Here is a 13,777-nt window from a genome sequence, read left to right as displayed (position 1 = left end):
CTTCGCAATAGCACGAATCATTGTAAAATAGGGCTATTGGTCGGGTAAGTCAAACCACTGGGACTGCGCTAGTCTATGGCAATCTAAGTGTCTAGAATTGTTCTTAGAATGATAAGGGGTTTATAGAGGGTTTTGTTTGTTTGTCACTTAAACTTAGAACTTAGAATGCATAAAATAGTAATGTGCTAGGAAGTAAAGAGATATAATACAAGTAGAGAAGCCTAAGGAAATGAATCCGCTCCATCCCTAAACACATGCTAGATTAGAGCTAAATTGGGGAAACAACATAAATATGTGACCATGGAATGCTACAACCAAAATTGCTACATTCCTTCAAGAAATTCATGAAATCAATGGCAAGTATAACCTATCAGAGATGCACATGTTTGAACTACCTAAACTAGTGTGTAGCCTTGGACATGCTTACTAAGTTAGAGATTATCAAGCCTTTAATCACATGATAGGAGCACATGAAGTCAAGAGTCACGAATAGTCCATCAAAGGAGGGTCCTAAGCTATGGAATATCAAGATTCTCATACAACATGCCAAGAAACCCATTTCACAATCTCATTTCCAATGTCACTATAGAAATGCAAGGCATACAATCATGAGAAAATATGATCTTAGACAAGATAATACATTCATCATAATCATTTATAAGAAATTAGGTTCATTACATCAAGTGTAACTCTAGATTGTGAAATAATCACATATATACATCATTTTCCCCAAAATAAACTAAGGCTAGAACATGCTTACTAGAGAGGGCTTCATCACCTCCCTAGAAGAGGGTTTAGTTACCCATGGTGGCCCTAGATTGAAGAAGAAGCTTGATCCTCATCTCCATTTTCGTGCACCCTCCTTGAAGCTTCAAGAACTCCTCCTTCTTGCTCTCTTCTCTCTCCTCTATCTTGTAAAAATGAAGCTTAATGATTGTGTGGCTCTTATCCCTCTTATCTACCACCAAAAGGCCACCGACCAACATCTCCAACCACTTCATTAAAGAGGAAAACAAAATGAAGAAACCAAGGTGCAAGTGGGCTGAAATGAGCCATTTCCGAAGGGCATTCTGCCCAAAATTCGAGCACTCTAAGCAAGGCCTCGAGCACTCGAATTTAGTGTAAAAAGCTCCATGCTTCACTTGCTCCTCCCAGACCTACTTTGGTTAAACTGCCATAACTTTGTGCTCCGAACTCCGAATGATGAACCATGTGAAGATTTAGAAAGCTAATTTAGAGCTCTAAATATTTCATGTTTTGGTGGAGATCCAATTCTCAAGGATGGTTGGTCGAAAATGAAGATCAAGGCAGAATTTCATTGCTGCCAGGCAGTTCTGCGCACCTCTGGTAACAAGGCCATAACTCTCTGCTCCGTTCTCCGAATGACAAACCGTTTGAAGATTTAGAAAGCTAATTCAGAGCTCCAAATCTTTCATGTTATGAGGGAAGTCCAGTTCTCGAGTTTGGAAGTTCAAAATGGCGAGCAAAGTCCAGGTTCTACTGCTGCCAGAATTCAGCATTGGCACCTTTTGTTGCTCAAGATTCCACAAGGCCTTATTCTTGCTCCATTTTGGCCAATGAACCTGAAAATGCATAAAAACATAGAAATGAAGATAATCTACATAAATTAACCTACAACGGACTTTACTAATGCAATTTAGGGCGCTTGAATATACAATATTCGGCGCTTATCAAGTTTGGGCTTAAAATTTTGGAGGATTGATTAAGTTTTTGCATTGATTGAAGAAATTGAAGCTTTATTGTGTTTAGAGGATAGAACCTTGCAATTGTTGATCGATTTTGGGAATATTGAAAAAGAAATCAAGTCATTCTATCAACACTTTTGGAGTTGCACACCAAGTGGTTAATAAAATTCTTGAAAGAGTTACAAGCTTCAAAGTGAGAAATTTTCTAAAGAACATGGCTCCTAAATTGACTAAGGAAGCAAAGGGAAAAGGAATTGTAAATCCAAGACCACCAAAAGGTCCCGAACCGGCGTCTCCATCTAAGAACCTTAAAGTGGTTCACAAGCACCTAGCATGGCTCCAATAAGATATCCATCAGTTTCTAGCACTGGTAAGATTGAATTTGATGCGTCCCATTTTTACAATAAGAAAGCTTGGAAGGTGTATCTCTCTGTTTACAAAGATGGGCCAATGAAGACAGAGAGGAATGTTAATCTTCAGAAACTCCAAGACACAGCAGGGTGCAAGTTCGTGAACTACATCAAATCGAATAATTGGCTTTATTTCACCAAGCTTGGCAAAGGCTATTATTGTCCGGATATGATTAGCTATTTCTATGCTAATAGCCGTGAATTTCATGACACTTACTTCGTTGTCTCCCTGTTTGGAGTTGATTATTCGATTGACAAGGATGATATTAAGACTATCCTTGGTCGATCTTCAGGACAATCAGTATTTGTGTGGACATACTTTGCCTTTGAAAGTCATGGGTCCTTCTTTTTCCCGGATTGTTCCAAAGATACGTGTTCCAAACTCCTCTATGAACCGAGATAGTATTCCAGCTCGATTTCTGACAGATGAAGCCGCCTTCTTCAACTTGTTTGCTATGGCTAATCTAGGTCACTTTGGAAAGAAGGATGAACTACCTCTTGACCGAGCACACGTGCTTTATTTTCTTGCTAATAATGAGACTATCTTGCTTGCAAACTCTATTGTGCAGCTTATGATAGCTCATTACAAGAAAAATTTTCGCAAGTATTCTTCTCCATTTCCAATGACCATCATGGAAATTCTTAAACAGAAGAATGTACAGATTCCTCTAAGGACTTATCATAAGCCTATCATGACTGAATTGGATCCTCGTGCTTTGAACAAGTCAAAACTGCTCAGGAGAATGCTCGGAAAGCCAAGAGAACTATTGATGAGGGGTCGTCACAGGTTTCAGAGGTTACTCAGCTATTTCCTCCAAAGGGAACTTTTTCGAGAGCAAATGCAAATGTCATGTATTCTCATTTACTTCAGCATTAGACTTTGTTGTTTGAAAGGATGATGGTTGAGATCCGAGATCTCAAACTACAGATGACTCAGCTAAGAGGACAGCCATCAGGAGTTCCGGATGAGGATGTATACAGGCCTGCACCTCCCGATCCATCTTTGAGAGCTGAAAATAAGGAAGGGGATGAGTATACAGATGAGGATGAGGATGAGGATGAGGAGGAGAGTGGTGGAGACTAAAGATGCTGTTTATTGTCTCTGAGTGGTTGAGGGAACATGTTGCTGCTTTTAATATTATTTTCTCATACATCATAACATCATGTTTTGTTTAATAATTGCACAACTTGTCTTTATTTTTGAATATTCCTAGAATATGCTTCAATTACTTCAATATGCTTTAATTGACTTCTTTGGATTGGAATTATCTATTATATTCTTTGTCTCTATGCTTTGTCAATTTGTTATAAAAGGGGGAGACCAAATGTGATGCTAAGGGGGAGATAAAATTTTGGATATTTATTTAAGGGGGAGTTCTTATAAATTTTTATTTATTAAACTTCACAGGTAGTTGTTGCTTGATAGTGTGCAGGAAACAGGTCAAGTCTTGCATCCACGAAGAATAGTGTTCCTATTCCGTATTTTTGCCTTTAAGCAAATAATGTAATTTACTTTTTTGTTTTGGGTAGATTGTAAAAATTATTTTTAGGGTTTTACCACGAAATTGCCAAAAGGGGAGATTGTGAAATATTAATTTATTTTTGGCAATTATCGTAGACATAATAAGTCCAAGTCGAGTTATAATTCAAATTACTTGTTGCATGTGTAAGTTATCAAGTTTGATAGGGACTACAGAATTGAGAAGTTGTTCAAAGTTACCATAATTGAAGATTTTTGAAGCAAAAGATAAGAACAAAACTTTAGGAAGGATTCTAAACAAGGTTGGACATATTCTACACTTTCCATTTTGTTCGGAACAAGTTTTTACATTATGTCCATCTTGAACAGGTTCAAGGATAATCGAACAGGTTCATCCTGAACTAGTTCAAGAATAATCGAACAGGTTCAACTTCAGCAGAGTGGAGATTTTACGTTCTGTCCATCTTGAACTGGTTCAAGATTTATCGAACAGGTTCATCTTGAACTGGTTCAAGATTTATCAAACAAGTTCAAGAAGTTCTGATCACTATACAACTTTAGTTTCCTTATCCTGAATTGTTTCCCAGTTGTTATAGAATAATACCAAATCATATGCACGAATTTTACCTTATTTTAAGAGGGATCAGGTCATTCTAAACTTTATATAAACCATGTCATATACATTGGTTTATTTACGGCTTTTATATTATTATTCAGATATTATTTAAAGCCTTAGAAAGATTATTTTTATAGAAAATCAAAGTTAATTTTTCTGATATCTTTCTAGAATATATACACAAAAACACATAGTTTAGAGTTGTGGTGTTCGAATCCTGATTGTGATCATACAGTCGTATTAACATCGATCAGACAAAGCAGATCTTCTTCTACATCATGCAGACGGTTGAAGAACAGAAGTAAACGCAGTCACACTTTGGAAAGGTTGGAGCATTCGCAGAGTGTTGTCTGATCTACCTGCTACTCTTCTACAAATATCAAGTGTAAGTCTAAGGTCGAGTTGCTGTTGGACGGGGAGTCGCAAGGCCAGAGGATCGTCAGCTGTTGGTGTTGGGTAGAACGATAGGGTATGAGCCAAAATCAAAGTTCGGTATACTTTGTTTCAAGCATAGTAGATTGGTTTACTTCGGACTGCACAAGTCCATGAGATTTTTCCCATAACAGTTGACGTATTTATCAACTGGGGTTTCCTCGCTAAAATCCTGGTGTCATCTCTAACTTTATACTTTGCTTTATTTTACTGCATTCAATTTATTGTTTAACTGCTAAAATAAGTAAAGTTGGTAACGACACAGATCTGTTTTACAAAATCTAAAACTTTCGAAAATACATTTCGCAAACTCACAAGGTTGATGGAACTTGTGAGAAATTTCTTCAAACGGCTTCATCTTTAGGTATTACTTTGAAACATTAACTGCCTCATGATTTGAAATCTCTATATCACCATTCTTCGTAGGCTGTTGTTCAATTGGAAGTACCTGTTCATTAATCATCTTCGACGATGGTTGATCATCCTTGCTTTTACCCCATACGACTAGATATAGGCCGATAACAATGACAACGGCTCCAATAACCCTGTAATATTCAGCTATTAGAGTTACCCATTTGGATTAATTAAATTGTTGAATAATTAGCAGACTTATAGATTTACGTGCACTATTTTCGATATATATATATATATGTGTGTGTGTGTGTCACTATGTTGGATAGAGATTTGTTTATACCTTCCTAAGTTCAATATCTCAGATAAAAAGAGAGAGCCCAAAATGGCAACAATAACCATGCTTAGAGGGTTGAAAGAAGTGACAAAAACAGGCCCCTTTTGCCTCATTATTACTCCTGCGATGTAATAACTAACGCCAGAAGAGATTATTCCCTGCACCCAAAAATCATTATTTGTTAAGAATAGATGAGAACATAAATCTTAATTTGGAAGGTGTATATATATGTATGTGTGTGTGTGTGTGTGTGTATAGGTGTAAATCCAAAGGAGGTATTGGAATATTAAGAATGTCTTACACCATAAAGTGCAGATAAGAGTTTAGTATCCCAGTGTATGGACCAGATTGCAGTGTTGCCCTTTTCAACAATAAGAGTCAGTATGGCACCTTCCACAGCACCCATCATGCATATCAAAGAGGTGAGAGAGAGTTCTGCTGGGTACGACTTCAATGTAATTGCCTACAAAACCATACACACACACACACACACATATAAAACGTGTTAATAATTATTGTTATATAAGAAATCATTAGATTTATGTGGCAAATTAAGTGCAAAGAATTTATGTGAAGGGTGTGGATGACAATAGTGACACAGAAAGTGATGCTCATGCATATCACAATAAGGACAATACTACTGTGAGTATGTGCGCATTTGCTTGAAGTCTAAATATGAAAGAAATTAAAAAAAGAAAAAAAAAATGATGTATTATCCTGCCATATTAGTTCACCCTAGGTTAAAAATTGCTAACTCAATCTTAATGCTACAAAGTAGTATAAAAAATAAATAAAATAATAAATAATAAAAAAAACATATGAAATTATGGTACCTATGTACGTGCATGTATATACTTTGACATGCATTTTTGGGTGGTGACCCGTAGTGACCGAACCCTCGTGCATTGGACTAGCCCTTTTGGGACGAAGGCAAAGACGACGACGACGATGCGCATGTGCATGTATGTGTTTTAGCGTGTATTTGTTTGGGTGGGCCTATATATATATTTGAGAAATTGAGAATATATGCAAGTGGAGGAAAACACTTACTTGCAGGATGTAGAAACTACTCCAGCCGAGCATAGAAGCTGTGATCATGAGAGAACCCTTAATATGATTTTGTTCATTTGCAGCATCTGCGGATTGAACATAGCTTGTCTCTTTGGTCCATGGTAATGCAATTATAGGTCCTTTAATTAGTGTCATAATCATTGCTCCGCCGACCGTCACCAATGTCCCCACCACCTTAGCCTGGCTATGAAATCTCCTAAGATTCACCCTCTCAAGCCTATATATACATAACACATATATATATATATACACACACCATAATTTGTTAAACATATCAGTGTGTATCTTGTAATTAATTGAGTACATGCATGCATCCATAAATGTGTAATCCATACATAAATGCATGCATGGTTTTCTAGAGTGCTTATATATATACACACACACACACACCTTAGTGTCCAAGCCATTAGAAATGCTATAGCAGGCATGATGTTACACATGGCTGCTGCAAAAGTGGCTGTTGTATACTTCATCCCAGCATAGTACAAGTTCTGGTTTATAACAGGCCTGTAAGGAGATTCAATTAGATGGAGAAATATATAGTAAATATATACTATCTATATCTTAAATATTGTACGTGTGTAATTTAATAAGATTTGCTTTTAGGAGAAGATACATAGATATATTACTCCAATAAGCTGAGCAACATTATCTTGAGGAAGATGGACAAGGTCATCGTTGGCCTCACTTTCCTGCATGCGCGCATTTTAAATAACAATTAACTGTCATTAATTAATTACGTACTTCCACATCTTCATATTATATGTATATAAAGGGCGAACCCAATGCAAACGGTTTATGCTATTGTCCGCCTGCGGAGTCGTGACATCTATGTCACAATGAAACAATTTTATTATTGTACGTACTAAGACTCTCTCAAAATACATATATATATATATATATTGAATATACCTTTCGAAGAACATAGCAAAAGGAGCAACGACAACAAAGGCCACGGTGTGCCGGTAGACGGCAAATGTGTAATGATTCATGCCTCGGTTTAGAGCAAATTTAGCAATTATACTCAGACCAGCTAGTCCAAACTGCAAAAAAACCACACCCAAGAATGGCTTTGCTCTATTAAAAAGCTGTGAAGAGGACTCCTTCGACATGATGATATAATGTTCCTCTCTCTCTCCACTCTTTGGCTCTCTACTGTAATGCAAGTAATAAGTAGCAATCCTGCACTTAGTATATATAGGATTTTTCACGAACAAACTTTAGATCTACACGTAATGGTATCAAGTCTAGGGACTCCACTATATGTGCACCAAGCATTCACAAAGTGGGACCTCTCTCTCTTGAAAATTTTCTCAACACAAGAATCATTTTCTGAAAGCTGATCGTCCAGTCATGATGTTTTGTGTGTATATATATATATATATAACTATGACCAACGTACAAATATCTAATAATATACATGATCATATATATATAATGGGCATGTTATAATTACTGACTTTATAACCATGATTAAGATGATATGAAATATGTCAAAACTGTTGAAAATCTAGGTACCATCTAATCAAATCACCATATATATTTGGGATAATATATATATGTTACATCATCTATCATGAAAGGGTTTTCATTTTCCTTTGAGGTTATTCATACGTTTCAACTTAATACAATATTCCAATCCATTTCGTGTCATAGTAAAAAATGTGAACTACGCAAGTAATATATATATATATAAGCACATTACAGATACCCTTCACACTATTAATTATTCGAATCAATTCACACTTATAATCTTGCTGTTATTAGATGCTCAGACAATAGAATTAAACATAGAGAACTAAAGTACTGAATACAAGTAAGCATCTAAGGCATCACAAGCTAATAGTGATGTGTTTAGGTGGATTGTGAACCTAATTCTAATTCCCATTGTTTTTGTTGATCTGGTGACCGCTTACTCGATCGAGTTGGGATCACTGGGAACCTAATTCCTATTTTTTTTCTTGTTGCATCACTTTCACAGGGACAGCCAGAATCATTCACATGTATAGAACGAATGATCATGCGGTACTCGATCTGGGCTAGTGGGTATGGATCGAAACCATTGTAAGAAGTCAAAAGTTCATAATATCTTATGAGGAACTTAAGATAGTGCGTTGAGTACTACTGCTACTACCATAAGTTAATTACATGTTTAATTTAGAGTTGACTAATTAAGAGTTTTACTAATGTTTCTCATTTATAAAATTATAATTAAGCTTTTGCCAATTGGGAGTTGAGTCAAGATATGTACCTAAAAAGACCTTCATTAATAGACGCAAAATGAGTATGGTGTGCTACCTTGAACTTGTAAAAACCATGAAACCCTCCTCTCGAAACCCCCTTCCCAATCACCTTAAACCACCTTTCCATCCTTCCCAGCTCTGGCAACACACAGGCCCACTACCTAATACACCACCATCCTCATCCACTGGCAGACCCCCTCGAGTACCACTTAAGCCTATACATCTCAATAGCCCCGAGAAAAAGTCTCCTACAAGAAATCTTTTTATTGTAAGATTATTTATTAATTATGTGACCCACATGTTTTGGACATGTGATATATTTTATCAATTAGTGGTTAAGTAAATAGGTATCTGATTAATATTATATTATTTGGTTAACTTATAAATTATCTTTATGGTAATTAATTATTGGAGGAGTGTTTTCCTATTTATTCCATACTTTGATGGAAAGTGGAATTAAAGTTACTAAAAGGAAAACTGGTCCTCTTTCTGCTTTTATAAAAGTGCATATTCCCATCAGTTATGTACGCTAATGAATACAACACGTAAAAGTTTTATATATGCAAAAGGCCAAGAGAGAGAAATCGGTTTCCACGTTTTGACTATTGCAGTTTAGCACGTTGTTCGTTCCGTAGAAAGGATCTCAACGTTGGACTTGATCTCTACGATATTGCAATCACAGATCGATGTATTTATATCTAACTATATTTATTTATGCATTATAGATATGAGAGAATAATGAAGTTATAAGATTATGGGATTCATGTTTATTTGTGATGAATGACTTAACATGAATTAATTATAGTTTACATGTGGTATCAGAGCTTAAGGTTTAGGGACTCATTATTTTTCTTTAACGTTGCATATATAATATTTAATATATAATGATGATTGTATGATTGAATAATGTATTATTTTAAATCTGCATTGTGGATATGTTTTGATCAATATTTTTCATGGGTTTGTTTGGATCAAGTTTTGTGCGCTGATTTTGGTCCCCCACCAAAACCACCTGATCGTATAATGATGAGCGCTGAAAAGTACGTATTTAAACCCATTAAGCTTAGGCATTCTAGTACCTTTATCTATCTTACTTTACCGTTTTAGATTGATTTCGTATTATTTCCTTTTTCAGGCACTTATCCTGAAAATAAGCTAACTCAGCCAAATAAGAGCTTAATTGAAGCAATTCTGGGATTAAACAAAGAAAGGAGCAAAGTGGAGAAAGAAGGAAGCAAATGAAGCCAAAGGTGGGAAGCAGCAAAGTTTGATCGATCTAAGTTCAAGGTTCGATCGACCGAACAATGATTGATCTCAGCACTTCAAGATAGATCCAAGCCTTGGCCCAAAAGCATAAAGTCCCAAAAGTGCGATCGATCCAACACCATCCTTCGATCGATCGAACAATTTTGTTCTTATTCAAATGATTGATCCTATCCACAACTGTACCACCCACTAACTACTTTTGTCCTTTTCCCATAAATATCTCTCTAAAATATCTCGGATTTGTCTTTTCCCAAAAAGCTCAACCAGTTGGATCGATCCAGCCTAAGTTTGATCGATCTCAGCCAGTTCGATCGATCCAAGTCCAAGGTTCGATCGATCGAACTTCCTCTAGTGCGAAAAAGTTAAAATTCCACCTCATTGAAAGTTATCCTTTATCCAATCATTAGGGAATATTGTGTGCACGACCCCAGTTCATTTTGGGTGTCATTTTGACCTACCTATATAAGGATAAGGATTGCTTTTTACAAGGGGAGCCAACATTATTTTCATATTATCTCTTGGAGAGCAAGCTTAGAGAAGGAAGAGGCTAGAGACACCATTGGAGTTCTTCATCAACAAGGAGCAGATTTCAACCATGGAATTAGCCCTTGAGGGTTGGAGCAACATCACCATGAGTGGCTAGACATCCTCTTGGGGCTAGAGTTAGCCCCAAACATGTTTTCTATATCTTAATCTTGTGTTTTATTGAGGGATTAGTGTTGTAATTGATGTTTTGACACTTTAATTTATATAAATCTTGTTTATTCAATGATTCATGTGGTTTAATGCTTCCAATTGATCATTTCATTTTATCCATATGTCTATGTATGCTAGAATAGATGTTCATGTGCTTGTCTCTAGATTTTGTGTTATTGATGTATGTCTATGTATATTGATGCTATAGATTTGGAGATCGTCAAAACATAGTGCTTAAAGAAATGCTTTGTGATTCTCTTGATGGTTCATGCTTATCTCTTGATGGATTGTGCCTCTCCCCTAGTTTATTTTCATGCTAGTAGTGTAGATGTAGTGTAGTTGTAGTGTAGTGTTAAATGGGGGGACAATCTATATATGCTTGTTGTTTGATGATCCAAGCTTTTGAATGCAATTAGTATATGTCTCTATCCTTGTGTTGAATTTGGATTGTGAGCTTAATGAAAGGATTAATAACTTGTTTTGATTTATTGTGCCTTTCACATGTTGTTTAGACAATATATGCTTCATTGCTTAGATATATTGTATCTTTCAAATGATGTTTAGATAATACATGCTTAACTAGTCATCCTTACACTACAAGAAATATGGGTTTTAGTAACAGTCCTTTAGGGACAGTCCTAAAAACTGTCCCTAAAACCCTATGTTTTAGGGACAGTTTTTTAGGACTGTCCCTAAAACCTTATTTTTTGGCACAATCTCAAGGACTGTCCCTAAAACCTAACTTGCCCGTCCCTAAAACCTTATTTTTTGGCACAATCTCATAAACTGTCCCTAAAACCTTAACTAGCCCGTCCCTAAAACTTTATTTTTTGGCACACTCTAAAGACTGTCCCTAAAACCTAAACTAGCCCGTCCCCAATTCCACAAAAAATAGCGCGGTAACATTTGGCACTTCATTTTTTGTTTGGCGCTACAAAAATATAATATATAAAATAATTTTATTTTATAAAATACTGAAAAGGGGCATAAACTACGTCGTTTAATCATATATCTCATTACATTTGTATACCTAGTCTTCAGTTCTGAACGCTCAAGCCCTCACGCCTCTTCCACCGTCTTCTATCCTCTTCCACCGTCTTCCATCCTCTTCCACCCTTTTCCATCGTTGCAGAAGACGGAGGCTCTTCCACCCTCTTCCACCGTTGCAGAAGACAGAGGTTCTTAATCAAACATTCTTTGGGCTTCAATCTTCACCGAATCACAAGATTCAATCTTCACCAAATCTGGAGTCGGCTTGTGGTCTGAGGCTGAATCGCTGTGGGAAATACAGGTTTGCAGAAGCGATTCATTGTTGTTTCAAAGAGAATCTCAGGCTTGGTGGAGACTATCAAAATCAGGAGGTACTATTGTGATGGAACTTTATAAACCCTTATATATTCTGTTATGTGTTCCTTATATATTCTGTTATGTATTCCTTATATATTTCTTGAGATATAGTTGAAATAGATTTTCTGTTTGTTCTTATGTTTTATTGTTACATACTTTTTGAATGGTGTGATCTGGTTGATTTGGCTGCAAATTTTCATGATAATTTAGGTCTTTATATAGATTCAGTTGTTTAGGAAGCTGCAATTTCATTTTTCCAACAGTTTAAATAAGTTTATTGTTAATTTCTTCAAAGTTACTGTCAAGGTATTTAATCAGATCTAGACTATCTCCAATGATGTTCCATCCACCTTGTCTCCTAAATCTTACTAAGAAAGATGCTCCGAGTTCAATGGGGGAACCTTTTTTATTCCCTTTAATACTTAGTCATGATGCTCCTATGTTGACCTAGACACCATACCTTATTAACCCCCCATCTAATACCAATTTTCATACTTTAACTCCTAAGGTTGACCTCAATCTCTTCACCTATCTTTCATTGTTAGTTAAAATGAAAATGTTTTGTTTACCTAAACCATGAACAGAATAAAAGCTTAAATACATTAAGGTTGAGTTCACGAGTCAGACACTTGAATATTTTTGAGGATCGATAAAGTCTCCATCTTCATTTTAGGTTCAACCTGTAGGTGAATCTAGCTAGCTAGCACCATTTAATTTTTTATTTTTATTTTATAAAAATAAAAATAAAAATAACTCACAATAATGTCAAACTATTTTATGGTAATGTAACCATATAGTAGTTTGAAATTTTTATTTCTGTCTTCGGCCAATATAGTGCCCAAATGTATTAATCTTAATAGCCATTGATTTTAATTTGTTCTCCTGAAATCTTCCAAACCTTTAGACTGGTAAGGAGTAGCTAAAACTGATAAATGTCTGCCAAACCTTCAAATTGGTAGGAATTAGCTGATGCTTATAAATATGTTGGTCCCAACTCTACATGCCATTAATGAACTTTTCACATCAAACTTCTTTAAAATTAATATATATATATATATATATATATATATATATATGTCTCAATGGTACTTCCAAACTCCATTAAAAAAAAAAAAAAATTATATGGCTGAAATCAAATATATTGATATCAGATTGGACTACAAAGTATATTTCAAGTTTGCAAAACTACCAATGCATACTAATCAAATATATTGATATCAAATTGGTGTGTCAATTCTTTTTGGAGTATCTAATCAAATAATATATATAATGTATATATACCAAATTACCAATGCATTTATTTATTTTTTGGGGAAGTTTTTTTTATTAATTTAGATGTATGTGGCCTGCAAATCTATAGAAAATGGATTATACTCTTCGCACTTTGGATTAAAATTATGGACCTAGCCATTGGATTCTTCCCAACAACTTTCCTCATTACTTTTCTTAATAATTTCCATTATGATTTCAAGCTATTTGGCATCGGAGAAGATGACATACTAATCATATCTACTACAAATTGAGAGCTGGATTGTCCTAATTAAATTTACAAACTACTAGGCAAAAACTTAAGTATGCAAAACTTTCTATTGCACTGTTTTTGGGCTAAACCAGTTAATAATTATTTACCTTTTCATGACAATGATTGTAAGTTAGGTTACAGCAGCCCATAATTCTATCCCTTGGTGGTTATTCTTTCTATTTCTAAAACAAAGACACAATTATACACACACACCCTTTAATTTCACCTTTAATAATTAATTGCTAATTTCCCTTTGCTTTATACTACTCCACTATAACAATTAATTTTTTTAAAAAAACA

The 13,777-nt window shown here is 35.4% G+C and overlaps 1 protein-coding gene across 2 annotated transcripts; it reads right to left on the bottom strand.

The window, feature by feature from the left end:
* Nucleotides 1-4,829: 4,829 nt before the first annotated feature.
* LOC132270979 (WAT1-related protein At2g39510) lies at nt 4,830-7,751 on the bottom strand. 2 transcript variants are annotated; one of them, XM_059772196.1, is made up of 7 exons: nt 7,316-7,751; nt 7,033-7,095; nt 6,794-6,910; nt 6,383-6,620; nt 5,634-5,795; nt 5,339-5,490; nt 4,830-5,189 (listed from the first exon to the last, which is right to left on the bottom strand). In XM_059772196.1, the coding sequence occupies exons 1-7, from the start codon at nt 7,513-7,515 to the stop codon at nt 5,012-5,014; spliced, it is 1,110 nt and encodes a 369-aa protein (XP_059628179.1). In that variant the 5' UTR covers nt 7,516-7,751; the 3' UTR covers nt 4,830-5,011. The 2 variants fall into 2 exon arrangements, with proteins under 2 accessions (XP_059628179.1, XP_059628180.1); XM_059772197.1 differs by lacking the exon at nt 7,033-7,095 and having other exon boundaries at nt 7,316-7,749.
* Between the last annotated feature and the right edge of the window lie 6,026 nt (nt 7,752-13,777).

This window comes from Cornus florida, unplaced genomic scaffold, assembly GCF_030987335.1.
Source record: "Cornus florida cultivar Cherokee Brave unplaced genomic scaffold, ASM3098733v1 CherokeeBrave_3.0.0_Hap2_Chr08, whole genome shotgun sequence".
In the NCBI taxonomy this organism is placed as follows: domain Eukaryota; kingdom Viridiplantae; phylum Streptophyta; class Magnoliopsida; order Cornales; family Cornaceae; genus Cornus; species Cornus florida.
Note: the sequence above shows the minus strand (reverse complement) of the source record. Positions and strands in the feature narration are given on the sequence as shown.

Bases quoted from the DNA above. Each gene is read 5' to 3' on its own strand.
- LOC132270979 (XM_059772196.1), bottom strand. From the start codon at position 7,515: ATGTCGAAGGAGTCCTCTTCACAGCTTTTTAATAGAGCAAAGCCATTC. The intron at 6,621-6,793 runs GTGTGTGTGTGT...ATGTATATATAG, and splicing joins CTAATGGCTTGGACACTAAG to GCTTGAGAGGGTGAATCTTA. The intron at 5,796-6,382 runs GTAAGTGTTTTC...ATGGTTTTGTAG, and splicing joins GTAGTTTCTACATCCTGCAA to GCAATTACATTGAAGTCGTA.